At 50.9% G+C, this 27,291-nt stretch overlaps 1 protein-coding gene across 1 annotated transcript in view; it reads left to right on the top strand.

The window, feature by feature from the left end:
* LOC115124129 (genetic suppressor element 1-like) overlaps positions 1–27,291 on the top strand; it is a 464,233-nt gene that overhangs the window by 390,551 nt on the left and 46,391 nt on the right. Inside the window, 1 exon segment of the mRNA XM_065011982.1 lies at positions 4,378–4,575. Coding sequence (XP_064868054.1) covers positions 4,378–4,575 — 198 coding nt within the window.

Here is a 27,291-nt window from a genome sequence, read left to right as displayed (position 1 = left end):
CTGTTCTCTCATGGTGTGTGTTTGAAAGGTTTCTATTGGGCCTGGCTCAGTTGGAGCATGTTAAGTAGAGCTGCTGTGTGGGCTGAGGCAGACAGACCGGACCTCTTGAGGTAGGGGTTACACGCCCTGTAACCTATAACCTTTAGCCCCCCTCCCCCAGCTAGACATACAGACATATGGACACACAGACATACAGACACACAGACCACACTGCGCTCTGGCTGATATATGTGTCTGTGTAACTATGTGTGTGTGAATATGTGTGTGTGTGTGTGTGTAAGGTCTGGTGTGAGACAGACAGATAGCCCCCAGTGTGTGTTTGTGTACGGTCTGGTGTGAGACAGACAGATACACACACACACACACACACTGGGGGCTAAGGTCTGGTGTGAGACAGACAGAAAGCCCCCAGTGTGTGTATGGTCTGGTGTGAGACAGACAGATAGCCCCCAGTGTGTGTGTGTGTGTACGGTCTGGCGTGAGACAGACAGATAGCCCCCAGTGTGTGTGTGTACGGTCTGGCGTGAGACAGACAGATAGCCCCCAGTGTGTGTACAGTCTGGTGTGAGACAGACAGATAGCCCCCAGTGTGTGTAAGGTCTGGTGTGAGACAGACAGAAAGCCCCCAGTGTGTGTACAGTCTGGTGTGAGACAGACAGATATCCCCCAGTGTGTGTGTGTGTGTACGGTCTGGTGTGAGACAGACAGACAGCCCCCAGTGTGTGTGTGTGTACAGTCTGGTGTGAGACAGACAGATAGCCCCCAGTGTGTGTACAGTCTGGTGTGAGACAGACAGACAGCCCCCAGTGTGTGTGTGTGTGTACAGTCTGGTGTGAGACAGACAGATAGCCCCCAGTGTGTGTACAGTCTGGTGTGAGACAGACAGACAGCCCCCAGTGTGTGTGTGTGTACAGTCTGGTGTGAGACAGACAGATAGCCCCCAGTGTGTGTGTGTGTGTACGGTCTGGCGTGAGACAGACAGACAGCCCCCAGTGTGTGTGTGTGTACGGTCTGGTGTGAGACAGACAGACAGCCCCCAGTGTGTGTGTGTGTACAGTCTGGTGTGAGACAGACAGATAGCCCCCAGTGTGTGTGTGTGTGTGTACGGTCTGGCGTGAGACCGACAGATAGCCCCCAGTGTGTGTACAGTCTGGTGTGAGACAGACAGATAGCCCCCAGTGTGTGTAAGGTCTGGTGTGAGACAGACAGAAAGCCCCCAGTGTGTGTACAGTCTGGTGTGAGACAGACAGATATCCCCCAGTGTGTGTGTGTGTGTACGGTCTGGTGTGAGACAGACAGACAGCCCCCAGTGTGTGTGTGTGTACAGTCTGGTGTGAGACAGACAGATAGCCCCCAGTGTGTGTACAGTCTGGTGTGAGACAGACAGACAGCCCCCAGTGTGTGTGTGTGTGTACAGTCTGGTGTGAGACAGACAGATAGCCCCCAGTGTGTGTACAGTCTGGTGTGAGACAGACAGACAGCCCCCAGTGTGTGTGTGTGTACAGTCTGGTGTGAGACAGACAGATAGCCCCCAGTGTGTGTGTGTGTGTGTACGGTCTGGCGTGAGACAGACAGACAGACAGCCCCCAGTGTGTGTGTGTGTACGGTCTGGTGTGAGACAGACAGACAGCCCCCAGTGTGTGTGTGTGTACAGTCTGGTGTGAGACAGACAGATAGCCCCCAGTGTGTGTGTGTGTACGGTCTGGTGTGAGACAGACAGACAGCCCCCAGTGTGTGTACAGTCTGGTGTGAGACAGACAGACAGCCCCCACTGTGTGTACAGTCTGGTGTGAGACAGACAGACAGCACCCAGTGTGTGTGTGTGTACAGTCTGGTGTGAGACAGACAGATAGCCCCCAGTGTGTGTGTGTGTGTACGGTCTGGTGTGAGACAGACAGACAGCCCCCAGTGTGTGTGTGTGTACAGTCTGGTGTGAGACAGACAGACAGCCCCCAGTGTGTGTGTGTGTACAGTCTGGTGTGAGACAGACAGATAGCCCCCAGTGTGTGTGTGTGTACGGTCTGGTGTGAGACAGACAGACAGCCCCCAGTGTGTGTGTGTGTACAGTCTGGTGTGAGACAGACAGACAGACAGCCCCCAGTGTGTGTGTGTGTACAGTCTGGTGTGAGACAGACAGATAGCCCCCAGTGTGTGTGTGTGTGTGTGACGGTCTGGCGTGAGACAGACAGACAGCCCCCAGTGTGTGTGTGTGTGTACGGTCTGGCGTGAGACAGACAGACAGCCCCCAGTGTGTGTGTGTGTACAGTCTGGTGTGAGACAGACAGATAGACCCCAGTGTGTGTGTGTGTGTACGGTCTGGCGTGAGACAGACAGATAGCCCCCAGTGTGTGTACAGTCTGGTGTGAGACAGACAGACAGACAGCCCCCAGTGTGTGTACAGTCTGGTGTGAGACAGACAGACAGCCCCCAGTGTGTGTACAGTCTGGTGCGAGACAGACAGATAGCCCCCAGTGTGTGTGTGTGTACAGTCTGGTGTGAGACAGACAGACAGCCCCCAGTGTGTGTACAGTCTGGTGTGAGACAGACAGACAGCCCCCAGTGTGTGTACAGTCTGGTGTGAGACAGACAGATAGCCCCCAGTGTGTGTACAGTCTGGTGTGAGACAGACAGATAGCCCCCAGTGTGTGTACAGTCTGGTGTGAGACAGACAGCCAGACAGCCCCCAGTGTGTGTACAGTCTGGTGTGAGACAGACAGACAGCCCCCAGTGCGTGTGTGTGTACAGTCTGGTGTGAGACAGACAGATAGCCCCCAGTGTGTGTGTGTGTACAGTCTGGTGTGAGACAGACAGATAGCCCCCAGTGTGTGTGTGTGTACAGTCTGGTGTGAGACAGACAGATAGCCCCCAGTGTGTGTGTGTGTACGGTCTGGTGTGAGACAGACAGACAGCCCCCAGTGTGTGTGTGTGTACAGTCTGGTGTGAGACAGACAGATAGCCCCCAGTGTGTGTGTGTGTGTACGGTCTGGCGTGAGACAGACAGACAGCCCCCAGTGTGTGTACAGTCTGGTGTGAGACAGACAGCCAGACAGCCCCAGATAGCCCCCAGTGTGTGTGTGTGTACAGTCTGGTGTGAGACAGACAGACAGCCCCCAGTGTGTGTACAGTCTGGTGTGAGACAGACAGATAGCCCCCAGTGTGTGTGTGTGTGAGACACAGTCTGGTGTCTGGTGTGAGACAGACAGACAGCCCCCAGTGTGTGTACAGTCTGGTGTGAGACAGACAGATAGCCCCCAGTGTGTGTGTGTGTACAGTCTGGTGTGAGACAGACAGATAGCCCCCAGTGTGTGTGTGTGTACAGTCTGGTGTGAGACAGACAGATAGCCCCCAGTGTGTGTGTGTGTACAGTCTGGTGTGAGACAGACAGATAGCCCCCAGTGTGTGTGTGTGTACGGTCTGGTGTGAGACAGACAGACAGCCCCCAGTGTGTGTGTGTGTACAGTCTGGTGTGAGACAGACAGATAGCCCCCAGTGTGTGTGTGTGTGTACGGTCTGGCGTGAGACAGACAGATAGCCCCCAGTGTGTGTACAGTCTGGTGTGAGACAGACAGCCAGACAGCCCCCGGTGTGTGTACAGTCTGGTGTGAGACAGACAGACAGCCCCCAGTGTGTGTACAGTCTGGTGTGAGACAGACAGATAGCCCCCAGTGTGTGTGTCTGTACAGTCTGGTGTGAGACAGACAGACAGCCCCCAGTGTGTGTACAGTCTGGTGTGAGACAGACAGATAGCCCCCAGTGTGTGTGTGTGTACAGTCTGGTGTGAGACAGACAGACAGCCCCCAGTGTGTGTACAGTCTGGTGTGAGACAGACAGACAGCCCCCAGTGTGTGTACAGTCTGGTGTGAGACAGACAGATAGCCCCCAGTGTGTGTGTGTGTACAGTCTGGTGTGAGACAGACAGACAGCCCCCAGTGTGTGTACAGTCTGGTGTGAGACAGACAGACAGCCCCCAGTGTGTGTACAGTCTGGTGTGAGACAGACAGATAGCCCCCAATGTGTGTGTGTGTGTACAGTCTGGTGTGAGACAGACAGACAGCCCCCAGTGTGTGTACAGTCTGGTGTGAGACAGACAGACAGCCCCCAGTGTGTGTACAGTCTGGTGTGAGACAGACAGATAGCCCCCAGTGTGTGCGAGAGATTTTCCAGTCCACAGGGCTCAGTGTCATTGTGGGGAGGGGTTCCATAGTGTCAGCTGTCTGAACCCTCAACTGATAAGTTGACCAATCACAGCATGAGTAAGTCTGACTGACAGACTGACTGACCCATCATCTACAGCCGCTTTGTAATTGCTTTATAAATGACGAACATCAGTCTATTATGTCTATTAACCCTTTCTCTCCCTCTCTCTCCTCTCTCCAGGCATGAGCCATGAGCCAAAGTCACCTTCCTTAGGAATGATATCCACGGCAACTCGCACCACGGCGACGGTCAGCCCCCTCACCCCGTCGTCCCTTAACGGATCTATCGTAGCCAATGGGAGCCCGGCGGCCCAGTCCGCACACTCTGGATTCGCCGCCGCCCTCCGTAAACTGGCCAAACAGGCCGAGGATCCTCGAGGTAAGGTCAACCCACATGTGGACAGACAGAGTTATGATTATAGAGTTTCTTAATGCCAGGTGTATTGTTATCAAGCCTATATAAGGTGTAGAAACGTTGGGTCATTTAAAGCCATTTTACAACCAGCTGTTGTCAGAAATCCCTCTTACCCGTATGAACTAACAGTCCCCTCTTCTACCCTCCTCTCACTCCTTCCTTCCTCCATGAGGCGCTAAGCTCATTCAAAAACCGTCTGTCCTCCTGGACCCTAACCTCTAACCCCTGACCCCTGTAGCCTAACCCCTCAGAACCCTCCGATGTCTCAGAGGTTCCTCTGCTGGGGCAGTCCCTGTGTGTCGTGTTTAGCTGCTAATAGCAGTGGAGTGATATTCACACTAGATTGAATTATGCAGCCTCCCCAAAGAGAGCAGGACACAGAACAGCCGTTCTAGCTGACCCATTTAAGCGGCAGCTCTGTGTGTGTGGGGGGGTGGGTTGTTGGGTGGGTGTGTGTGTGTGCAGTTGTGTGAATGACATTGCATGTTTGTGTCGCCTCCTCTCCTCACAGGGAGCAAACACACACGCACATACACACACACACCACTGTGTTGTTGAGTTTATTGGGCCCTGCTATCCCACTGGTCTAACCTGACTGTGAAGAAGTCATTGTGTGGTGGGGTGAGCAGTTGACAAGGACTGCTTTTAGAATTGGTTGTGGAGGGATCATATGATGCATCTGTAACACACTGACCCTCTCCTCTCAGACTCACTACACAGTAGAACATAGCAGGTTTCTTACAGCCATTTCTCAATCAACACTGAATCAATAGAATACTTGTCTTTTTCTCACTACCCTTTCGACCTCCTACAGGTTCCTATCAGTCAGACATACAGCTCATGGTTTGATTGTGAGTTGTGGATATTTGTAGCTGGTTTGGATATTAGATATTGCTGTGTGCTACAGAAAGTCGGATGTTGTTTTTCAGTTGTTGGTTGTTGTCTGGACAGGGTCAGACTTAGGTCACAGATGGACAAGGCTGCTATTCTCCCGTGTAAACACACACACACTCACACACACACACACACACACACACACTCACACACATGCTATTCTCTCGGGGGCTGTTTGGCTGGCTGGCTTTGGGCAGCAGCTCACTGAGGCCTTTCTGGTAGATGGTGTGTGAAACAGTGGCTCTGGTCAACCATGGTGTGTGTGTCTATGAGGTGTAACCTTCCCCAGAACAGAGACTCTGGTTGGCCCACATACACAGGAGCTGATCTTCACTGGCCCCCTAAGACACACACACATACGCTGCTGGGCCCCTCCAGGGGAATGGAGCCAGACTGCTGAGAGTCCCCTGAGTAGGGCTGGGAGGAATCCTGTTTGGGTGTGTGTGAGTGCTTGTGTGTAAGTGTACGTCTGTTTGTGTGTGTTTGTGTGTGTATATCTGGCTGTCTGCCCCAGCTCCAGTGAGCCCCAGCAGCCCCAGTCATCCCGGCCCAGGGTCAGGCTCTCTTAATCAGGCTGTGTGTTTGAGAGAGGTCCCCTCCTCCCTGGCTCTCCCTGGCTGCCTGGCTCCCCTGCAGATCACACCGGGGGCCCAACACCAATGATTTATTACTCTGAGAAAGAAACACGAGACAGAGCTCACAACCCCAATCTCTCCCTCTCTCTCACACACACACTCACCCTCTCAATCTCATTCTCTTCCTCCATTGTTTCTCACCTTCCCCTTCTCTCTTCCCCTCTCCGTCTCTCCCTTTCACTCCATTTCTATTTCTCTATATTTTCTCTCCCTCATCTATCTCACTGCATCTCTCTCTCACTGTCACTTGTACACAATCTCTTTTCTCACCCCTCTCTCTCTCTCTCTTCCTTTCTTGCACACATACTGTTTGTCTCACTGTCTCACCTCTCTCTCTGTCTCTCTATCAACCAGGTGTGTGTATGTGCATGTGTACATGTGCGTGTGTCTGTTGCTATTTCAACCTAGCTGGGACAGTCGTCAGATTGTCTGAGGGAGGTACAGAAACACACACAGAGACTATGATTAAACCTAGGCATTTTTTAAAACAGAGCAGAAAAGTCCCTTTGTTATTTTGGGCCTGTCTGTGTGCAGTCTGCCTGGCGTAGGTAGAGACACAGTGTGTGTGAGTCATGCTCCACAGCTCCAGAGGAACAGGCCAGTCATGGGGCCGATGCTGCCCACTTTAGGAGTGCCGTCGCTGGGGTGGGCGGGCTGGAGTGTGGGCCTCCTCCGGAACTCCATCCACTTTGCTGTCTACAAAGATATTTATAGACAAGCCCTCATACACACAAACACCAACACTGACACACACACACAAACACACACTCACACAGAAAACGTCCATGGTGCTTTCCTGGCATGTTGTAGCCTCCTAGCAGTGTGTGTGTTCTACTGCACAGTGTGTTCCTGTGTGTCCTACTGAACAGTGGGTTCCTGTGTGTCCTACTGAACAGTGTGTTCCTGTGTGTCCTACTGCACAGTGTGTTCCTGTGTGTCCTACTGCACAGTGTGTTCCTGTGTGTCCTACTGAACAGTGTGTTCCTGTGTGTCCTACTGAACAGTGTGTTCCTGTGTGTCCTACTGCACAGTGGGTTCCTGTGTGTCCTACTGAACAGTGGGTTCCTGTGTGTCCTACTGAACAGTGGGTTCCTGTGTGTCCTACTGAACAGTGTGTTCCTGTGTGTCCTACTGAACAGTGTGTTCCTGTGTGTCCTACTGAACAGTGGGTTCCTGTGTGTCCTACTGCACAGTGTGTTCCTGTGTGTCCTACTGCACAGTGTGTTCCTGTGTGTCCTACTGAACAGTGGGTTCCTGTTCCTACTGAACAGTGTGTTCCTGTGTGTCCTACTGCACAGTGTGTTCCTGTTGTCCTACTGCACTGTGTGTCCTACAGTGTGTTCCTGTGTGTCCTACTGCACAGTGTGTTCCTGTGTGTCCTACTGAACAGTGTGTTCCTGTTCCTGTGTGTCCTACTGAACAGTGGGTTCCTACTGAACAGTGGGTTCCCGTCCTACTGCACAGTGTGTTCCTGTGTGTGTTCCTGAACAGTGGGTTCCTGTGTGTCCTACTGCACAGTGTGTTCCTGTGTGTCCTACTGAACAGTGTGTTCCTGTGTGTCCTACTGCACAGTGTGTTCCTGTGTGTCCTACTGAACAGTGGGTTCCTGTGTGTCCTACTGCACAGTGGGTTCCTGTGTGTCCTACTGAACAGTGGGTTCCTGTGTGTCCTACTGCACAGTGTGTTCCTGTGTGTCCTACTGAACAGTGGGTTCCTGTGTGTCCTGCACAGTGGGTTCCTGTGTGTCCTACTGAACAGTGGGTTCCTGTGTGTCCTGGGTTCTGCCTACTGAACAGTGTTCCTGTTGTCCTGCACAGTGTGTCCCTACTGCACAGCGTGTTCCTGTGTGTCCTACTGAACAGCGGGTTCCTGTGTGTCCTACTGCACAGTGTGTTCTTGTGTGTCCTACTGAACAGTGGGTTCCTGTGTGTCCTACTGCACAGTGTGTTCCTGTGTGTCCTACTGAACAGTGTGTTCCTGTGTGTCCTACTGAACAGTGGGTTCCTGTGTGTCCTACTGAACAGTGGGTTCCTGTGTGTCCTCTGTGTCCGTCTCTGGCCCACTTTCCTGTGTTACTGTTGTGCATATGGTGCATATCCTTAAGCCTAAAGGATGTTGTTTGTTTAGTTGTGCTAGTATCATAGCCACTAGCTAGCTAGCTATCACCCTGATTTATAAACCCTGTCACGTCCTCTGTGCTTTCATCTGTATACACGCACACACTCGTACACAGTAGCCCACACATACAGTAACACACACATACATACACTCACACACACTCTCCTGTCTGATGAGTAGCTCTGTGTACTGAGTCTCATGCTGAAGAGGGGAGGTGATGGATAATGAGTATTGCAGCAGAGTAAAGGACACACACCTCGTGTCAGAGAGGCAGGCATGCTAGTATCTGATTAATTAGGCAGGCTTAATCCTCTCTCCAGTTTCCTCATACATACACACTGACTGACTGGCTGGCTGGCTGACTGACTGGCTGGCTGGCTGACTGACTATCTGACTGGCTGACTGACTGACTGGCTGACTGGCTGGCTGACTATCTGACTGGCTGGCTGACTGACTGACTGGCTGGCTGACTGACTGACTGGCTGACTGGCTGGCTGACTATCTGACTGGCTGACTGGCTGGCTGACTATCTGACTGGCTGACTATCTGACTGGCTGGCTGACTGACTGGCTGGCTGACTATCTGACTGACTGGCTGGCTGACTATCTGACTGGCTGGCTGGGCTAAACTCGCTGGAGCATTACACTACCTACCTACAGTACCTAGCTAGACCAGGAAAGCGATGGGGAGGGAGGGAGGAGGACTGGGGGAAGGAGAAAAAGGACAGAGGAAAAATATTTAGAAGAGATTGAAGTGTGAGATTGAATGTGCTACCTTGTGTATGTGTGTGTTTGGCCGGGGGCTACCCTTGTTTCTGGGAGCCCAGAGCATGCTGGGACAGCAGGGCAGTGTGTCTCTGACCCCTCCATCTGGAGCCTGGAGCGCATACACACACCATCTAGCTACACCCAGAGAGAGTGTGTGTGTGTGTGTGTGTGTGTGTGTGTGTGTGTGTGTGTGTGTGTGTGTGTGTGCTCAGAGGTAGAACTCTCCAGGCTCTGTTTGTCCATGAAACACTCACTCACAAACAAGCTCTCTCTCTATATCTCTCTCCATCCAGTATTGTATTCCTCCATATATCTGTGTCTCTTCTTCTTCTAGGTAAACATACTAACAATAGCTCATACACAGTTCACCCAGTTAGACATTCTCCTCCAGAAACTATTCTACTGCTCTCTCTCTCTTTCCTTCTCCCCCTCTCTCTCTCTTTCCTTCTCCCCCCTCTCTCTCTTTCCTTCTCTCCCCCTCTCTCTCTCTTTCCTTCTCCCCCTCTCTCTCATTCCTTCTCCCCCCTCTCTCTCTCTCTCTTTCCTTCTCTCCCCCTCTCTCTCGATCTCTCTGTCTTACTTCCCCTCTCTGGGAAAATAACACACACCACACTCTTAGAAAAAAGGGTTCCAAAATGGTTCTTCGGCTGTCCCCATGTTGAACCCTCTCCTATGGGGACAGCAGACTAACCCTTTTAGGTTCTAGACAGCACCTTTTTTCTAAGAGTTCACACACAAACCACTCCCTGATGCAGATTAGGTGGTGTGTGTGTGTGTGTGTGTGTGTGTGTGTGTGTGTGTGAGAGAGAGACACGGCTGGTGTGTGTGTGACACGGCTGGTGTGTGTGTGACACGGCTAGTGTGTGTGTGAGGCAGGGTTTGTGTGTGTGTGGCTGGGGGATGGTATGGCATATGGAGGAAGGGTTGGCTCGGCGCTGCTATGCACACCAGGTGTGAAATGGACTGTTTAATTAAGTGCTGATGTTGTTCTAATGCAGGGAGGGAGGGGGAGGGAGGGAGGCGATGGAGGGAGGGAGGTAGGAAGAGTGGGAGGCGATGGAGGGAGGGAGGTAGGAAGAGTGGGAGGTGGTGGAGGGAGGGAGGGAGGGAGGGAGGCGATGGAGGGAGGGAGGGAGGGAGGGAGGGAGGAAGAGTGGGAGGTGGTGGAGGGAGGGAGGGAGGGGGAGGCGGTGGAGAGAGGGGGCGGAGGGAGGGATGGATGGTGGGGGAAGGGGAGGAGGCAAAGAACAGCTTGTCGCTAGTTGTCAGGGCTGTGACTGGGGCTGTGGAGGAGAGAGGGAGAGTGGGACTGTGGAGGAGAGAGGGAGAGTGGGGCTGTGGAGGAGAGAGGGAGAGTGGGACTGTGGAGGAGAGAGGGAGAGTGGGACTGTGGAGGAGAGAGGGAGAGGGGGCTGTGGAGGAGAGAGGGAGAGTGGGGCTGTGGAGGAGAGAGGGAGAGTGGGGCTGTGGAGGAGAGAGGGAGAGGGGACTGTGGAGGAGAGAGGGAGAGTGGGGCTGTGGAGGAGAGAGGGAGAGTGGGGCTGTGGAGGAGAGAGGGAGAGTGGGACTGTGGAGGAGAGAGGGAGAGTGGGGCTGTGGAGGAGAGAGGGAGAGTGGGACTGTGGAGGAGAGAGGGAGAGTGGGACTGTGGAGGAGAGAGGGAGAGTGGGGCTGTGGAGGAGAGTGGGACTGTGGAGGAGAGAGGGAGAGTGGGACTGTGGAGGAGAGAGGGCTGTGAGTGGGGCTGTGGAGGAGAGAGGGAGAGTGGGGCTGTGGAGGAGAGAGGGAGAGTGGGGCTGTGGAGGAGAGAGGGAGAGTGGGGCTGTGGAGGAGAGAGGGAGAGTGGGGCTGTGGAGGAGAGAGGGAGATTGGGGCTGTGGAGGAGAGAGGGAGAGTGGGGCTGTGGAGGAGAGAGGGAGAGTGGGGCTGTGGAGGAGAGAGGGAGAGTGGGGCTGTGGAGGAGAGAGGGAGAGGGGGCTGTGGAGGAGAGGGGAGAGTGGGGCTGTGGAGGAGAGAGGGAGAGTGGGGCTGTGGAGGAGAGAGGGAGAGTGGGGCTGTGGAGGAGAGAGGGAGAGTGGGGCTGTGGAGGAGAGAGGGAGAGTGGGGCTGTGGAGGAGAGAGGGAGAGTGGGGCTGTGGAGGAGAGAGGGAGAGTGGGGCTGTGGAGGAGAGAGGGAGAGTGGGGCTGTGGAGGAGAGAGGGAGAGTGGGGCTGTGGAGGAGAGAGGGAGAGGGGGGCTGTGGAGGAGAGTGGGGCTGTGGAGGAGAGTGGGGCTGTGGAGGAGAGGGAGAGTGGGGCTGTGGAGGAGAGTGGGGCTGTGGAGGAGAGTGGGGCTGTGGAGGAGAGTGGGGCTGTGGAGGAGAGTGGGGCTGTGGAGGAGAGTGGGGCTGTGGAGGAGAGAGGGAGAGTGGGGCTGTGGAGGAGAGAGGGAGAGTGGGACTGTGGAGGAGAGAGGGAGAGTGGGGCTGTGGAGGAGAGAGGGAGAGTGGGGCTGTGGAGGAGAGAGGGAGAGTGGGGCTGTGGAGGAGAGAGGGAGAGTGGGGCTGTGGAGGAGAGAGGGAGAGTGGGACTGTGGAGGAGAGAGGGAGAGTGGGACTGTGGAGGAGAGAGGGAGAGTGGGGCTGTGGAGGAGAGAGGGAGAGTGGGGCTGTGGAGGAGAGAGGGAGAGTGGGGCTGTGGAGGAGAGAGGGAGAGTGGGACTGTGGAGGAGAGAGGGAGAGTGGGACTGTGGAGGAGAGAGGGAGAGTGGGACTGTGGAGGAGAGAGGGAGAGTGGGGCTGTGGAGGAGAGAGGGAGAGTGGGACTGTGGAGGAGAGAGGGAGAGTGGGGCTGTGGAGGAGAGGGCTGTGGGGCTGGGGCTGTGGAGGAGAGTGGGGCTGTGGAGGAGAGAGGGAGGGTGGGGCTGTGGAGGAGAGTGGGGCTGTGGAGGAGAGAGGGAGAGTGGGGCTGTGGAGGAGAGTGGGGCTGTGGAGGAGAGTGGGGCTGTGGAGGAGAGTGGGGCTGTGGAGGAGAGAGGGAGATTGGGGCTGTGGAGGAGAGAGGGAGATTGGGGCTGTGGAGGAGAGAGGGAGATTGGGGCTGTGGAGGAGAGAGGGAGATTGGGGCTGTGGAGGAGAGAGGGAGATTGGGGCTGTGGAGGAGAGAGGGAGAGTGGGGCTGTGGAGGAGAGAGGGAGATTGGGGCTTTGGATAGGACCAGGGAGGGAACATGAGATTTGGGGCTTGAATGGCACAGTCGGTTGGAGTGTAGAGCTGGCAAGATCAAGGTTGTGGGTTCAATTTTCACAAGGATCACTTTCTCTGAACGTTTGTGTTCAGTCCCCTTGGATAAAAGCAGCAGGTGAACAAGTATATTGTTATGTTTCTTGATGGGATTAGAGGTGGAAGGATACGGTGCTGGGACAGAGAGAACTTAACCCGGGGCTGTGTGGAGCTTTGTGTGTGTGTGCGTGCATACGTGCTTTTGGGCATGTGTGATTGTGTGTGCGTGCGTATGCGCCCGTGTATGTGTCTGTGTGTACCTCTCTCTCAGTTAGAGTCAGCTGGGGCGGTCATGCGTGGAGGCAGTCTGGGAGAGAGCGACTGGTAATGGGGCAGCGATGGAGAGAGGAGCTACACATTAATCACACACACACACGTTTGCCCACACAGACATACACTCAATCACACCCACATACACCACACACACATACAGTGCATTTGGAAAGTATTCAGACCCCTTGACTTTTTCCACATTTTGTTACATTACAGCCTTATTCTAAAATGGATTAAATCATTTTTCCCTCATCAATCTACACACAATACCCCATAATACCCCATAATGACAAAAATAAAACAGTTTTAAAGATATTTTTGCTAATGTATTAAAAATAAAAAACTGAAATATCACGTTAACATAAGTTATTTTCAATCCTGTCTCGGAGCTCTACAGACAATTCCTTCAACCTCATGGCTTGGTTTTTTGCTCTGAAAGTGTGGGACCTTATATAGACAGGTGTGTGCCTTTCCAAATCATGTCCAATGAATTGAATTTACCACAGGTGGACTCCAATCAAGTTGCTGAAACATCTCAAGGATGATTAATGGAAACAGGATGCACCTGAGCTCAATTTCGGGTATCATAGCAAAGGGTCTGAATACTTGTTGAATAATAATAATTTTGCAAACATTTCTTAAAACCTGTTTTCGCTTTGTCATTATGGGGTATGTATGTAGATTGATCAGGAAACATTTAAAAAAAACATTTTAGAGTAAGGCTGTAACGTAATAAATGTGGAAAAAGTCAAGGGGTCTGACTACTTTCTGAATGCGCTGTACATACACACACACAAGCAGGAACAGACACAGAGCACTCTCTCTCGCTTAGACTTCCTCTCTCTCCGTCTCTCTGTAGTGTAGGAGCAGAGCGTGGAGCCACAGCTTGGCCTGCAGTCTCTTATCCACCATTAGAGGGCAGAAGACCAGCCGTCTCTCTGTAGTGTAGGAGCAGAGCGTGGAGCCACAGCTTGGCCTGCAGTCTCTTATCCACCATTAGAGGGCAGAAGACCAGCCGTCTCTCTGTAGTGTAGGAGCAGAGCGTGGAGCCACAGCTTGGCCTGCAGTCTCTTATCCACCATTAGAGGGCAGAAGACCAGCCGTCTCTCTGTAGTGTAGGAGCAGAGCGTGGAGCCACAGCTTGGCCTGCAGTCTCTTATCCACCATTAGAGGGCAGAAGACCAGCCGTCTCTCTGTAGTGTAGGAGCAGAGCGTGGAGCCACAGCTTGGCCTGCAGTCTCTTATCCACCATTAGAGGGCAGAAGACCAGCCGTCTCTCTGTAGTGTAGGAGCAGAGCGTGGAGCCACAGCTTGGCCTGCAGTCTCTTATCCACCATTAGAGGGCAGAGGACCAGCGTGTTGTTCTTACTGTATGTCCTAACAGCACCAGTAGGGGACTGGCTTCATCTCCTCACCCCCTTTCTTTTAATGTCTGACTGATCTGAAAGAACTGGACTGGTGTCTAGTCCATTTTGCTTTCACCAGTCCTTTGTGATTAGATCAATACAGAAGAAGGAGAGGACAGGAGAAAGGGGAGAGGAAGCATGTTCAGACTATGGAGATACATCCATAATGCCCAGGAGAAAGGGGAGAGGAAGTGTGTTCAGACTATGGAGATACATCCATAATGCCCAGGAGAAAGGGGAGAGGAAGCATGTTCAGACTTTGGAGATACATCCATAATGCCCAGGAGAAAGGGGAGAGGAAGTGTGTTCAGACTATGGAGATACATCCATAATGCCCAGGAGAAAGGGGAGAGGAAGTGTGTTCAGACTATGGAGATACATCCATAATGCCCAGGAGAAAGGGGAGAGGAAGCATGTTCAGACTATGGAGATACATCCATAATGCCCAGGAGAAAGGGGAGAGGAAGCGTGTTCAGACTATGGAGATACATCCATAATGCCCAGGAGAAAGGGGAGAGGAAGCATGTTCAGACTATGGAGATACATCCATAATGCCCAGGAGAAAGGGGAGAGGAAGCATGTTCAGACTTTGGAGATACATCCATAATGCCCAGGAGAAAGGGGAGAGGAAGTGTGTTCAGACTATGGAGATACATCCATAATGCCCAGGAGAAAGGGGAGAGGAAGTGTGTTCAGACTATGGAGATACATCCATAATGCCCAGGAGAAAGGGGAGAGGAAGCGTGTTCAGACTATGGAGATACATCCATAATGCCCAGGGCTGTGTTTGAAACCAGGACACTCCCTTCTCTCCTCTCAGCCTCAGTGAGCATGTGTGGCGACACGTCAGTGAATAGACGAAGGCTGCATCTGCATATGGCAGCATGACACTAGTTTAGGGCCCCTCAGATGGCCTGCATATAATTTCTGTCCCATCTGCTCAGTGATGGACTGACTTCCTGTCAACTAGCACTGTCACCACAAGAGGAGTGAGGAAGGGGGAGTGACAGGAAAAGACTGGAAGGGGGTTGTATTTATTAGAATGAGGGAGAGAGGGTAGTTTAGACTTTAGGAGGTGCTAGAAATCTAAGATTAAGCACACACACACACACACACACCACCCATCTCAGGCTGCTAAGCATTAAGGGCCAATTCCCTTTCTCCTTAACTGTCTGTAACTGTTGTAAATGTGTTTATGAAAAATGGATGTCTTCCCTGAGAGATATCTGCTTGGGAGGCAGTCCGTTTGAAGAACAGAGAGGGGAGGGAGGGATGTGTGGAAAGAGGGAGAGAAAGAGAGATGGAGGAGAGGGAGTGAATAACAGAACAGGCTGGAGCTGGTGGTGTGTGGATGGTTTCCAGTGAAGGAGGGAGGGAAGGAGGGATGGGGTCTGTGTCGGTGGAGGTATACAGAGGTTATGATGTTGGCTTGTAGAGGAGGACAATGAAGAGGAGAATCAGATGAGGGAACACCAACCCTTCCTCCTCCTTCTCCTCACCTGCTTCTCCTCCAGCTTTCACTCAATTATTCAGTGTGTCCTGCCTCCCCCACTGTACATACAGCACCACACGCACACACATGCACACACACACACACACACACACACACACACACACACACACACACACACACACACACACACACAGGGAACGGGAGTGAGAACAATGAGGGGGAGGAAGGGATGGTGGAGGAGAGAGAGATGGAGTGGTACCAGGGGAGTAGATGTCTGTTGCTTGAATCTCTGGCAGGTCTGGATTACTGTGATCATTATTCATTTCTGCTCTATCCCTTTTTATCTCTCTCTCATTCACTCTTTTGTAATGATTCTTATGCTCTTTCTCTCGCTCTCCCATCCCACCCATTCTCTCTCCCCCTCCTTCCCTCTTCCACTCCCCCATGGTGGTAGTCTTTCTCTCGCTCTCCCATCCCACCCATTCTCTCTCCCCCTCCTTCCCTCTTCCACTCCCCCGTGGTGGTAGTCTTTCACTCTCTCTTTCTGTGAGTATATGAGGTGTGATAGTGGAGCTGTATTAAGTGTCGCTCTGCTCGCCAGCCTGAGTGCTCTAGTATTGATTGTCCTGGTCTTCCAGGGGAGAGTAATGGCTTTCTGAGGTGAGGGGGGGGAGGATTAGGCCACTAATTGCTGTTGTGCAGACAAGATATGCTTCCTCTCTCACCTTACACACATCACCTCATCACCCCTTTCGTTCTCTGTCTCTCTGTCTCTGTCTCTCTCTCTCTCTCTCTCTCTCTCTCTCTCTCTCTCTCTCTCTCTCTCTCTCTCTCTCCCTCTCTCTCTCCCTCTCTCTCTCTCTCTCTCTCTCTCTCTCTCTCTCTCTCATCTAGCCACAGAGGCCTGCTATGTAATCTACACCCATTTACCTTCAAAGCTTTTCCTCATTCACATTTTCAAAAGGAATTACAATATTTGTCTCATTAGTAATTGATTAGATTTATAAACATGTAAGTGACTTAATTCTTTCTACCGGGTCATATCCAGACCACCACCATACCCAACCATCAAACCCTATTATAGTGGGATGTCTGTTGCTAGGGTAACTAAGGTAGGTCGCAATGCTTGAATGATAAGGAGTGTTTGATAATCCAGACATATCACACACACACGTCCAGACATCCTGACCTATCGCACTCTCCTCAGGCTGTCTCTGTGGGGTCAGGTGGATAGATTGGAGAGGATAGAGAACTGAAACTGGCCTGAGGTTTAAAGCTACTGCTGCACCACACACACTACTGCATACACCGCACACACTATTACATACACCGCACACACTACTACATACACCACATACACTACTACATACACCACACACACTACTACATACACCACACACACTACTACATACACCACACACATTACTGCATACGCCACACACACTACTACATACATCACACACACTACTACATACACCACACACACTACTACATACACCACACACATTACTGCATACGCCACACACACTACTGCACACGCCACACACACTACTACACACGCCACACACACTACTACATACGCCACACACACTACTGCACACGCCACACACACTACTGCACACGCCACACACACTACTGCACACGCCACACACACTACTGCACACGCCACACACACTACTGCACACGCCACACACACTACTGCATACGCCACACACACTACTACATACGCCACACACACTACTACATACGCCACACACACTACTACATACGCCACACACACTACTACATACGCCACACACACTACTACATACGCCACACACACTACTACATACGCCACACACACTACTACATACCCATGGGTGCACACAAACACTTAAAAACCTACATACACATCCTCTCTGTCTCTCTATTTCTCTCTCTATCTCTCTATTTATCTATTTATCTCACTCGCTTTCTCTCTCTCTATCTCTCTATTTCTCTCTCTCTCTCAATTCAACTTCAATTTAAGGGGCTTTATTGGGATGGGAAACACATGTTTACATTGCCAAAGCAAGTCAAACAGATAATAAACAAAAGTGAAATAAACAATTTAAAATTAACAGTAAACATTACACTCACAAAAGTTCCAAAAGATTACAGACATTTCAAATGTCATATCAAATCAAATCAAATGTTATTTGTCACATACACATGGTTAGCAGATGTTAATGCGAGTGTAGCGAAATGCTTGTGCTTCTAGTTCTGACAATGCAGTAATAACCAACAAGTAATCTAACTAACAATTCCAAAACTACTACCTTATACACACAAGTGTAAGGGGATAAAGAATATGTACATAAAGATATATGAATGAGTGATGGTACAGAGCGGCATAGGCAAGATACAGTAGATGGTATCGAGTACAGTATATACATATGAGATGAGTATGTAAACAAAGTGGCATAGTTAAAGTGGCTAGTGATACATGTATTACATAAAGATGCAGTAGATGATATAGAGTACAGTATATACGTATACATATGAGATGAATAATGTAGGGTATGTAAACATTATATTAGGTAGCATTGTTTAAAGTGGCTAGTGATATATTTTACATAATTTCCCATCAATTCCCATTATTAAAGTGGCTGGAGTTGAGTCAGTGTGTTGGCAGCAGCCACTCAATGTTAGTGGTGGCTGTTTAACAGTCTGATGGCCTTGAGATAGAAGCTGGTTTTCAGTCTCTCGGTCCCAGCTTTGATGCACCTGTACTGACCTCGCCTTCTGGATGATAGCGGGGTGAACAGGCAGTGGCTCGGGTGGTTGTTGTCCTTGATGATCTTTGTGGCCTTCCTGTGACATTGGGTGGTGTAGGTGTCCTGGAGGGCAGGTAGTTTGCCCCCGGTGATGCGTTGTGCAGACCTCACTACCCTCTGGAGAGCCTTACGGTTGTGGGCGGAGCAGTTGCCGTACCAGGCGGTGATACAGCCCGCCAGGATGCTCTCGATTGTGCATCTGTAGAAGTTTGTGAGTGCTTTTGGTGACAAGCCGAATTTCTTCAGCCTCCTGAGGTTGAAGAGGCGCTGCGCCTTCTTCACGATGCTGTCTGTGTGGGTGGACCAATTCAGTTTGTCTGTGATGTGTATATCGAGGAACTTAAAACTTACTACCCTCTCCACTACTGTTCCATCGATGTGGATAGGGGGGTGTTCCCTCTGCTGTTTCCTGAAGTCCACAATCATCTCCTTAGTTTTGTTGACGTTGAGTGTGAGGTTATTTCCTGACACCACACTCCGAGGGCCATCACCTCCTCCCTGTAGGCCGTCTCGTCGTTGTTGGTAATCAAGCCTACCACTGTTGTGTCGTCCGCAAACTTGATGATTGAGTTGGAGGCGTGCGTGGCCACGCAGTCGTGGGTGAACAGGGAGTACAGGAGAGGGCTCAGAACGCACCCTTGTGGGGCCCCAGTTTTGAGGATCAGCGGGGTGGAGATGTTGTTGCCTACCCTCACCACCTGGAGGCGGCCCGTCAGGAAGTCCAGTACCCAGTTGCACAGGGCGGGGTCGATACCCAGGGTCTCGAGCTTGATGACGAGCTTGGAGGGTACTATGGTGTTAAATGCCGAGCTGTAGTCGATGAACAGCATTCTCACATAGGTATTCCTCTTGTCCAGATGGGTTAGGGAAGTGTGCAGTGTGGTTGAGATTGCATCGTCTGTGGACCTATTCGGGCGGTAAGCAAATTTGAGTGGGTCTAGGGTGTCAGGTAGGGTGGAGGTGATATGGTCCTTGACTAGTCTCTCAAAGCACTTCATGATGACGGAAGTGAGTGCTACGGGGCGGTAGTCGTTTAGCTCAGTTGCCTTAGCTTTCTTGGGAACAGGAACAATGGTGGCCCTCTTGAAGCATGTGGGAACAACAGACTGGGATAGGGATTGATTGAATATGTCCGTAAACACACCAGCCAGCTGGTCTGCGCATGCTATGAGGGCGCGGCTGGGGATGCCGTCTGGGCCTGCAGCCTTGCGAGGGTTAACACGTTTAAATGTTTTCCTCACGTCGGCTGCAGTGAAGGAGAGTCCGCATGTTTTGGTTGAGGGCCGTGTCAGTGGCACTGTATTGTCCTCAAAGCGGGCAAAAAAGTTATTTAGTCTGCCTGGGAGCAAGACATCCTGGTCCGTGACGGGGCTGGTTTTCTTTTTGTAATCCATGATTGACTGTAGACCCTGCCACATACCTCTTGTGTCTGAGCCGTTGAATTGCGATTCTACTTTGTCTCTATACTGACGCTTATCTTGTTTGATTGCCTTGCGGAGGGAATAGCTACACTGTTTGTATTCGGTCATGTTTCCGGTCACCTTGCCCTGATTAAAAGCAGTGGTTCGCGCTTTCAGTTTCACGCGAATGCTGCCATCAATCCACGGTTTCTGGTTTGGGAATATTTTAATCGTTGCTATGGGAACGACATCTTCAACGCACATTCTAATGAACTCGCTCACCGAATCAGCGTATTCGTCAATGTTGTTTTTTGACGCAATACGAAACATATCCCAGTCCACGTGATGGAAGGAGTCTTGGAGTGTGGAATCAGATTGGTCGGACCAGCGTTGAACAGAACTCAGTGCGGGAGCTTCTTATTTTAGTTTCTGTCTGTACGCAGGGAGCAACAAAATGGAGTCGTGGTCAGCTTTTCCGAAAGGAGAGCGGGGGAGGGCCTTTATATGCGTCGCGGAAGTTAGAATAGCAATGATCCAAGGTTTTGCCAGCCCTGGTTGCGCAATCGATATGCTGATACAATTTAGGGAGTCTTGTTTTCAGATTAGCCTTGTTAAAATCCACAGCTACAATGAATGCAGCCTCAGGATATATGGATTCCAGTTTGCAAAGAGTCAAATAAAGTTCGTTCAGAGCCATCGATGTGTCTGCTTGGGGGGAATATATATACGGCTGTGATTATAATCGAAGAGAATTCCCTTGGTAGATAATGCGGTCGACATTTGATTGTGAGGAATTCTAAATCAGGTGAACAGAAGGACTTGAGTTCCTGTATGTTGTTGTGACCACACCACGTCTCGTTAACCATGAAGCATACGCCCCCGCCCCTCTTCTTATGTCTATATACAGTGTTGTAGCGATGTGCAAATAGTTAAAGTACAAAAGGGAAAATAAATAAGCATGATTATGGGTTGTATTTACAATAGCGTTTCTTCTTCACTGGTTGCCCTTTGCAACAGGTCACAAACACTTTGGTATTTCACCCAATAGATATGAGAGTTTATCAGAAGTGGGTTTGTTTTCTAATTCTTTGTGGGTCTGTGTAGTCTGAGGGAAATATGTGTCTCTAATATGGTCATACATTTGGCAGGAGGTTAGGAAGAGCAGCTCAGTTTCCACCTCATTTTGTGGGTAGTGTGCACATAGCCTGTCTTCTCTTGAGCTTTCTCAATAGCAAGGCTATGCTCACTGAGTCTGTACATAGTCAAATCTTTCCTTATTTTAGGTCAGTCACAGTGGTCAGGTATTCTGCCACTGTGTACTCTCTCTTTAGGGCCAAATAGCATTCTTGTTTGCTCTGTTTTTTTGTTATTTATTTCCAATGTGTCAAGTAATTGTGTTTTTGTTTTCTCGTGATTTGGTTGGGTCTAATTGTGCTGCTGTCCTGGGGCTCTGTGGGGTATGTTTGTGTTTGTGAACAGAGCCCCAGGACCAGCTTGCTTAGGGGACTCTTCTCCAGGTTCATCTCTCTGTAGGTGATGGCTTTGTTATGGAAGGTTTGGGAATCGCTTCCTTTTAGGTGGTTGTAGAATTTAATGGCTCTTTTATGGATTTTTGATAATTAGCGGGTATCGGCCTAATTCTGCTCTGCATGTATTATTTGGTGTTTTACGTTGTACGAATACGATATTTTTGCAGAATTCTGCATGCAGAGTCTCAATTTGGTGTTTGTCACATTTAGTGAATTCTTGGTTGGTGAGCGGACCACAGACCTCACAACCATAAAGGGCAAAGTATTTTTAGCCAAATCCTAGTTGGTATGTGGAATTTAATGTTCCTTTTGAAGGCCCTTCTTGCCTTGTCTCTCAGATCGTTCACAGCTTTGTGGAAGTTACCTGTGGTGCTGATGTTTAGGTCGTGTGCTGTATGGCAACGGTGTCTAGATACAATTTGTATTTGTGGTCCTGGCAACTGAACCTTTTTTGCAACACCATTATTTTTGTTTTTACTGAGATTTACTGTCAGGGCTGAATTCTGACTGAATCTGTGCAGAACTCTCTCTCGCTCTCTCTCTCTCTGTCTCTCTCTGTCTCTCTCTCTCTCTCTGTCTCTCTCTCTGTCTCTCTCTCTGTCTGTCTCTCTGTCTGTCTCTCTGTCTGTCTCTCTGTGGCGTGCCCCATAGACAGGGCTGTGACCCAGTTTGACGGTCTTGGGCAGATGCTTCAGTCAAGCTGTGAGGAGGAGGAGCCCTCAGGTTACCAGAGAGACAGAAACAAAGGGAGAGCGGTTGAGTGGAAGAGTGAGAAGGAAGGAAGGGAAAAAGAGGTGTGTGTAATAGTTGGAATGTGATCATATGAGATGAGAGCTGCAGAGAGCGACACGTGACCAGACCATTACCGTAGGGGCTGCAAATGTGCCACAGCTCATTGGACCAGCTCTTACTCCCTGCTGTGTGTATGTCTGTTCTAGCGGTGTGTCAGGGCCGTGTGACTCTCACAGGGTTGCTCGTCCTGATCACTGTCACTATCTAATGGCCGCCTGGGGCCATCCATCTGGGCCTGTGTGTACGCTACGCTAGGATATGCTAACCCAGAACAGTGTGTCTGAGGCCACTGCTGCCCCTTTACTGCGCTACACTTTCAAATGCTAGGCTAGGATACGCTAACCCAGAACTGTGTGTCAGAGCCCACTGCCTTCCCTCTACCATGCTAACACTTGGATATCCTAGGCCAGTATACGCTAACCCAGAATTGTGTGTCAGAACCCACTGTCTCTTCTCTACCACACTAACACTTGGATATCCTAGGCCAGTATACGCTAACCCAGAATTGTGTGTCAGAGCCCACTGTCTCCTCTCTACTATTCTACGCTTGGATATGCTAGGCTAGTGTATGCTAATCCAGAATTGTGTGTCAGAGCCCACTGTCTCCTCTCTACTACGCTAGGCAAGGATACGCTAACACAGACTCTAGACTACAGATAATATTAGCCTCTCTTGCAATGCATACTATATAGCTGCTACTGTGTTATTTTAGCTTTGCATTGCAGCTATGCTACGTTAGCTCAGAGTAGAGGTCTTCACGGGTCCAAAAAGTTTGACCCGTTCCGAAATGGACCTAGGGCTTTCCCACCCAGATCCAATATGCTTAAATACATGTTTTAAATAAAGACCCATTCCGAACAGACCCGAAGACTACTAGACCCGTTCCGTATAGACCCGAAGACTACTAGACCCATTCCGTATAGACCTGAAGACTACTAGACCCGTTCCATATAGACCTGAAGACTACTAGACCCGTTCCGTATAGACCTGAAGACTACTAGACCCGTTACGTATAGACCTGAGGACTACTAGACCCGTTCCATATAGACCTGAAGACTACTATATCCGTTCCATATAGACCTGAAGGCTGCTAGACCCATTCCATATAGACCTGAAGGCTACTAGACCCGTTCCGTATAGACCTGAAGACTACTAGACCCGTTCCGTATAGACCTGAAGACTACTAGACCCGTTCCGTATAGATCTGAGGACTACTAGACCCGTTCCGTATAGATCTGAGGACTACTGGACCCGTTCCGTATAGATCTGAGGACTACTAGACCCGTTCCGTATAGACCTGAAGACTACTAGACCCGTTCCGTATAGACCTGAAGACTACTATATCCGTTCCATATAGACCTGAAGGCTGCTAGACCCGTTCCATATAGACCTGAGGACTAGTAGACCCGTTCCATATAGACCTGAGGACTAGTAGACCCGTTCTATATAGACCTGAGGACTAGTAGACCCGTTCCATATAGACCTGAAGGCTACTAGACCCGTTCCGTATAGACCTGAGGACTTACTAGACCCGTTCCGTATAGACCTGAGGACTAGTAGACCCGTTCCATATAGACCTGAAGGCTACTAGACCCGTTCCATATAGACCTGAAGGCTACTAGACCCGTTCCATATAGACCTGAAGACTACTAGACCCGCTGCATATAGACCTGAGGACTACTAGACCCGTTCCATATAGACCTGAAGGCTACTAGACCCGTTCCATATAGACCTGGTCAGATCCATTTTTGAAGCTACTTTATCAACCGGAGCTGATAAGGAGGGAGATGAGGGGTAGAGGTGCCGCTCTAGTAGGTGGGGGAGGGGGCTGTACTGAAAGCGAGTGAGCAGGGAGGGAGAGACGAGAGACAGCAACCAATCAAGCCGACTCAAGCTATAGTAGACTATGAGCTGCCATAGCTAGGTTGTTTATCATCAAATATGATTACTTAGTACCTGTCTAGACTGCATCACACCAGGAGAAGCTAGTGAAGCTAGCTAATGTTAGCTAGCTAGGCTAATTGAAGCTGCAGTGCATGACCTTCCTCATCCCACAGTTACAACTCCATTCAGAACATTAAGTAGCAAGCCTACCTGTTGGCTCCTGGTCGTTGTAGCCTATCCTTCTCCTTTAACTTTTAACTCCATCTTCCATTGATTAGATATTCCCTAACCTTTACACACACTGAGGCTCAATGGCTGTAGCCTATTGCCACTTTAATGACTTATGATTGGCCAACAACAAGCTACACACGCCACACTCCCCTCTCGTGAAAAGCAAGAGCAGCATAAATGACATATACCAGAGATCTGTTAGAATTGTTTCAGTTCAAATGAAATCAAATGTGTTTATAAAGCCCTTTTTATATCAGCAGATGTGGCTTGGGAAAACTCTCTAGAAAGGCAGGAATCTATGAAGAAACCTGGAGAGGAACCAGGGGTTGCCAGTCCTCTTCTGGCTGTGGCAGGAGGAGATTCTAAGAGTACGTGGCCATTAAGACCAGATCATTCTTCAAGATGTTCAAACGTTCATAGTTGACCAGCAGGGTTAAATAATAATCACAGTGGTTGTAGAGGGTGCAACAGGTCAGCACTCCAGGAATAAATGTCAGTTTGGAGGGAGAGGGGGAAAGAGATCCAACCCAGACCTGTGACATTTCGAATTCTGAATTCGGACCCACTCGGATTCCGGATCGGGTCTCAGTTAGGTGGAACCGTGAAGACCTCTAGCTCAGAGACTACGCAACTTTTCAGTAGATTCTCTAGCTGAGAACAGCTACTGTGTGGTTCAGCTGTCTAGTACATTTACATTACATTTAAGTCATTTAGCAGACGCTCTTATCCAGAGCGACTTACAAATTGGTGCTTTCACCTTATGACATCCAGTGGAACAGCCACTTTACAATAGTGCATCTAGGTCTTTTAAGGGGGGTGAGAAGGATTACTTTATCCTATCCTAGGTATTCCTTAAAGAGGTGGGGTTTCAGGTGTCTCCGGAAGGTGGTGATTGACTCCGCTGTCCTGGCGTCGTGAGGGAGTTTGTTCCACCATTGGGGGGCCAGAGCAGCGAACAGTTTTGACTGGGCTGAGCGGGAACTGTACTTCCTCAGTGGTAGGGAGGCGAGCAGGCCAGAGGTGGATGAACGCAGTGCCCTTGTTTGGGTGTAGGGCCTGATCAGAGCCTGGAGGTACTGAGGTGCCGTTCCCCTCACAGCTCCGTAGGCAAGCACCATGGTCTTGTAGCGGATGCGAGCTTCAACTGGAAGCCAGTGGAGAGAGCGGAGGAGCGGGGTGACGTGAGAGAACTTGGGAAGGTTGAACACCAGACGGGCTGCGGCGTTCTGGATGAGTTGTAGGGGTTTAATGGCACAGGCAGGGAGCCCAGCCAACAGCGAGTTGCAGTAATCCAGACGGGAGATGACAAGTGCCTGGATTAGGACCTGCGCCGCTTCCTGTGTGAGGCAGGGTCATACTCTGCGGATGTTGTAGTGCATGAACCTACAGGAACGGGCCACCGCCTTGATGTTAGTTGAGAACGACAGGGTGTTGTCCAGGATCACGCCAAGGTTCTTAGCGCTCTGGGAGGAGGACACGATGGAGTTGTCAACCGTGATGGCGAGATCATGGAACGGGCAGTCCTTCCCGGGAGGAAGAGCAGCTCCGTCTTGCCGAGGTTCAGCTTGAGGTGGTGATCCGTCATCCACACTGATATGTCTGCCAGACATGCAGAGATGCGATTCGCCACCTGGTCATCAGAGGGGGAAAGGAGAAGATTAATTGTGTGTCGTCTGCATAGCAATGATAGGAGAGACCATGTGAGGTTATGACAGAGCCAAGTGACTTGGTGTATAGCGAGAATAGGAGAGGGCCTAGAACAGAGCCCTGGGGACACCAGTGGTGAGAGCGCGTGGTGAGGAGACAGATTCTCGCCACGCCACCTGGTAGGAGCGACCTGTCAGGTAGGACGCAATCAAGCATGGGCCGCGCCGGAGATGCCCAACTCGGAGAGGGTGGAGAGGAGGATCTGATGGTTCACAGTATCGAAGGCAGCCGATAGGTCTAGAAGGATGAGAGCAGAGGAGAGAGTTATCTTTAGCAGTGCGGAGTGCCTCCGTGATACAGAGAAGAGCAGTCTCAGTTGAATGACTAGTCTTGAAACCTGACTGATTTGGATCAAGAAGGTCATTCTGAGAGAGATAGCGGGAGAGCTGGCCAAGGACGGCACGTTCAAGAGTTTTGGAGAGAAAAGAAAGAAGGGATACTGGTCTGTAGTTGTTGACATCGGAGGGATCGAGTGTAGGTTTTTTCAGAAGGGTTGCAACTCTCGCTCTCTTGAAGACGGGAGGGACGTAGCCAGCGGTCAGGGATGAGTTGATGAGCGAGGTGAGGTAAGGGAGAAGGTCACCGGAGATGGTCTGGAGAAGAGAGGAGGGGATAGGGTCAAGCGGGCAGGTTGTTGGGCGGCCGGCCGTCACAAGACGCGAGATGTCATCTGGAGAGAGAGGGAGAAAGAGGTCAGAGCACAGGGTAGGGCAGTGTGAGCAGAACCAGCGGTGTCGTTTGACTTAGCAAACGAGGATCGGATGTCGTCGACCTTCTTTTCAAAATGGTTGACGAAGTCATCTGCAGAGAGGGAGGAGGGGGGAGGAGGATTCAAGAGGGAGGAGAAGGTGGCAAAGAGCTTCCTAGGGTTAGAGGCAGATGCTTGGAATTTAGAGTGGTAGAAAGTGGCTTTAGCAGCAGAGACAGAGGAGGAAAATGTAGAGAGGAGGGAGTGAAAGGATGCCAGGTCCGCAGGGGCGAGTGTTCCTCCATTTCCGCTCGGCTGCCCGGAGCCCTGTTCTGTGAGCTCGCAATGAGTCGTCGAGCCACGGAGCGGGAGGGGAGGACCGAGCCGGCCTGGAGGATAGGGGACATAGAGAGTCAAAGGATGCAGAAAGGGAGGAGAGGAGGGTTGAGGAGGCAGAATCAGGAGATAGGTTGGAGAAGGTTTGAGCAGAGGGAAGAGATGATAGGATGGAAGAGGAGAGAGTAGCGGGGGAGAGAGAGCGAAGGTTGGGACGGCGCGATACCATCTGAGTAGGGGCAGTGTGGGAAGTGTTGGATGAGCGCGAGAGGAAAAGGATACAAGGTAGTGGTCGGAGACTTGGAGGGGAGTTGCAATGAGGTTAGTGGAAGAACAGCATCTAGTAAAGATGAGGTCGGCGTATTGCCTGCCTTGTGAGTAGGGGGGAAGGTGAGAGGGTGAGGTCAAAAGGAGAGGAGTGGAAAGAAGGAGGCAGAGAGGAATGAGTCAAAGGTAGACGTGGGGAGGTTAAAGTCGCCCAGAACTGTGAGAGGTGAGCCGTCCTCAGGAAAG

This window comes from Oncorhynchus nerka, linkage group LG27, assembly GCF_034236695.1.
Source record: "Oncorhynchus nerka isolate Pitt River linkage group LG27, Oner_Uvic_2.0, whole genome shotgun sequence".
Classification (NCBI taxonomy): Eukaryota; Metazoa; Chordata; class Actinopteri; order Salmoniformes; family Salmonidae; genus Oncorhynchus; species Oncorhynchus nerka.
The sequence above is the reverse complement of the archived record's forward strand: the minus strand, read 5'-3'. Positions and strand labels throughout refer to the sequence as shown.